Source organism: Myotis daubentonii, chromosome 10 (assembly GCF_963259705.1).
Source record: "Myotis daubentonii chromosome 10, mMyoDau2.1, whole genome shotgun sequence".
In the NCBI taxonomy this organism is placed as follows: domain Eukaryota; kingdom Metazoa; phylum Chordata; class Mammalia; order Chiroptera; family Vespertilionidae; genus Myotis; species Myotis daubentonii.
The window spans coordinates 34,552,984-34,556,294 of NC_081849.1; the positions used below are offsets into that span (position 1 = coordinate 34,552,984).

Consider the following 3,311-nt stretch of genomic DNA (forward strand, 5'->3'; position numbering starts at 1 on the left):
CGGCTGACGCTCTATCCACTGATCCAAACCAGCTACAGCTTATCTCATTCTTTGTCTTAAAGGGAAGAATGTTAGCATTTCATCATTAAGTATGATGTCTGCTGTGTGGGTTGTTGTTGTTTTTTCTTGATAGGTCCTCTTTAAAAATGCTTATTGTTATATTAGCATGTAAAGAGTGTTATCAGCCCTGACTGGTTTTGCTCACTGGATAGAGCACTGGCCAGCCAACTGAAGGGTCCCAGGTTCAATTCCAGTTAAGCTGCAGGTTCCCCACCACCAGGTGGGGTGTGTGTCTCTCTCACATCAATGTCTCTCTATCTCTATCTCTCCCCCTACCTTCCACTCTCTCTAAAAATCAATGGAAAAGTATCCTCGTGTGAGGATTAACAACAACAAAAAAAAGAGTCTTATTATAATTAAAGTTAATTTTTGTCAAAAACTTTCTTAGATCTTCTGACATGTATCCTTTAATTTGTTAATGTGACAAGTTATTTTCCTATTGTTTGTTTTTATGCTAAATAATTCTTGAATTTGGGGGCATAAAAACTTATCAAAATGTGAAATTATTTTATTTTACTAATACTTTAAAATATTTGCATCTATCTCATGAATAGGATTAGACTGTGATTTTCTGTTTCACACTTTATCTCAGGTTTGGTATCAATGGCTTAAATAGTAAGAGTATTCATTTTCTCATTTTATAAGAAGTCCAAAAACAAAGAGTTTTGGGTTGATTAAATTAAAAGACTCAAAAGGGCATTCAAGGTCCCTGAGGATGAGCTCACACACTCAGAATACTCCAAGCCATCCCTCACAGTGATCTCTTCTTCCCCAGCCTCCTCAGGGCTCCCTTCACCTCAGCGTTCCTCAGGCTGTAGATCAGGGGATTCAGCAAAGGGTTGAAAAGGCTGTAAAACAACGACAGAATCTTCCTTTGTTCTTGAGAGTGGCTGGATTTGGGGGCCAGGTACATGATGATGGCACTGCCAAAGAAGAGCCCGACCACGCAGAGGTGGGAGGAGCAGGTGGAGAAGGCCTTTCGGCGGCCCTCCCCAGACTGGATCCTCAGGATGGCAACGAGGATGCGTGTGTAGGACACCAGCACCAAGCTGAGGGGCCCCACTAAGACTAACACGGAGCCCACAAACAGGACAATCTGGTTGAGCCTAGTGTCAGCACAGGCCAATTTGAATACTGACATGATCTGACAGAAAAAGTGGTTGATTTTTTGTGGCCCACAAAAGGGCAGCCTCAGAATGAGAGTAATGTGGACTAGAGCCAAGAGGAAGCTGAATATCCAGGAAGCGGCAGCCAGGACTGTGCACACTCTCCAGCTCATGATGACAGAGTAATGGAGGGGGTGGCAGATGGCCACGTAGCGATCGTAGGACATCACCACCAGACTCATACACTCTGTGACAGCAAATGCCAAGTACAGGAAGGTCTGAAGAATGCATGGAGCAAAGGAGATGGTTTTCTTCTGCATCACAAGATTTGCCAGCATCTTGGGAACAGTGCTTGAGGCATAGGACATGTCAACGATGGCCAGGTTTGAGAGGAAGAAGTACATGGGGGTGTGCAGTCTGGAGTCCAGGCAGATGAGCCCCAGGATCACCCCGTTTCCTATCAAGGTGAGGCTGTAGAAGAGCAAAAAGAACCCAAAGAGGAAAATTTCAAGTTCTGGGTCAACCTGGAAGCCCAGCAGGATAACTTCCGTGATCCATGTCTGGTTGCTCCCCATGTTCTTCTGACAGGTAAATACAATGCTGAACTTAGGACAGAAACTTCAGAGCTGAGGAGTAGAAAAGGAAAAAGATGATATGCTCATACAGAGAGAATTTATACCAGAAGCCACAAATCAGTAATTCATGGATTCAATCCAGCCCACAGTCCTGTAATGCTGATCTGCAAATGTGGCATTTGGAGATATTTTAAAACTTTAGATATTGACCAATATTAAAAATTTGGAGATTTCACATAAAATTTGGGGTCTTGGGCCAAAACCGGTTTGGCTCAATGGATGGAGCGTCGGCCTGCGGACTGAAAGGTCCCAGGTTCTATTCCGGTCAAGGGCATGTACCTGGGTTGCAGGCACATCCCCAGTAGGAGATGTGCAGGAGGCAGCTGATCAGTGTCTCTCTCTCATCGATGTTTCTGACTCTCTGTCTCTCTCCCTTCCTCTCTGTAAAAAATCAATAAAATATTTTTTTTAAAAAAAAAATTGGGGTCTGCCGAAACCGGTTTGGCTCAGTGGATAGAGCGTCGGCCTGCGGACTGAAAGGTCCCAGGTTCGATTCCGGTCAAGGGCATGTACCTGGGTTGCGGGCACATCCCCAGTGGGAGATGTGCAGGAGGCAGCTGATCGATGTTTCTCTCTCATCGATGTTTCTAACTTTCTCTCTCCCTTCCTCTCTGTGAAAAATCAATAAAATATATTTTTAAAAAAATGGGGTCTTGGGCTTCCTTTAAAAAATAAAAGCTTTGATACTCCTTGGAAAGTATTGTAAGCAATAATCACCTGAATATAATGAAGAGACAAAGACAGGTCACTTACCACTAATCTGTTTTCTCCCAGAAATTGAAGCTTAGTGGCACTTAATTTTATCATTGCACTTACACTATTGGTTGTATATTTAGTTTTAAGTAAAGAGCTATGCTCAAGATGAGTTCTTTAGTTCTCCTCTACTAGGAATACATGAAAATTACAGGTCAAAACATAAACTGCAAACCCAAATAGACAGCCAGAATTTAAAATGAGACAATTCTTCCACATATCAAAAATAAATCAGAAATATGATGACATGCTCCCAGGATGAAAGCAGAGAGTCATACCTGGAACTCAGCTTGGATGGAGGCGGGGTACCAATATGGTTCGTTGAACCTAAGCACTTGGTCTGGGGCCATAGAAGGAGGTATAGAACAGCTACTGGGCTGCTGGGTAAAATGACTATAAAGAAGTCAGTATGCTTGCTGCTCTCTCATTAAATCTCCAGAGCCTGAGACACTGTCATAGGACCTGATTCTACACTAGGGGGCGCGGAGCCAAGTGAGGAACAACAAAAACTCAAAAATCACAAGACAGGGAAAGAGAAAAGGTTGAAAAAGCAAATTAAAATCAAGTAAAAGAAAATTTGAAAACACACAAATTTCATGTTAAAGAGGAAAAACAAAGTAAACAATTAGAAACTTGAATTTATTCAAGATGCAATTAAATGCATAAAAATATAGGATGTTTCAATAAATTTTAAAAGATATATTTACTAAAATGCTTATTACATTACGAAAAATAAACAACGTAGCCATGAAAACAC

At 41.9% G+C, this 3,311-nt stretch overlaps 1 protein-coding gene across 1 annotated transcript; it reads right to left on the reverse strand.

The window, feature by feature from the left end:
* Positions 1 to 811: 811 nt before the first annotated feature.
* Positions 812 to 1,741, reverse strand: LOC132211466 (olfactory receptor 2A12). The gene has a single exon (XM_059656136.1). It carries the CDS (start codon positions 1,739 to 1,741, stop codon positions 812 to 814), a length of 930 nt encoding a protein of 309 aa, XP_059512119.1.
* Between the last annotated feature and the right edge of the window lie 1,570 nt (positions 1,742 to 3,311).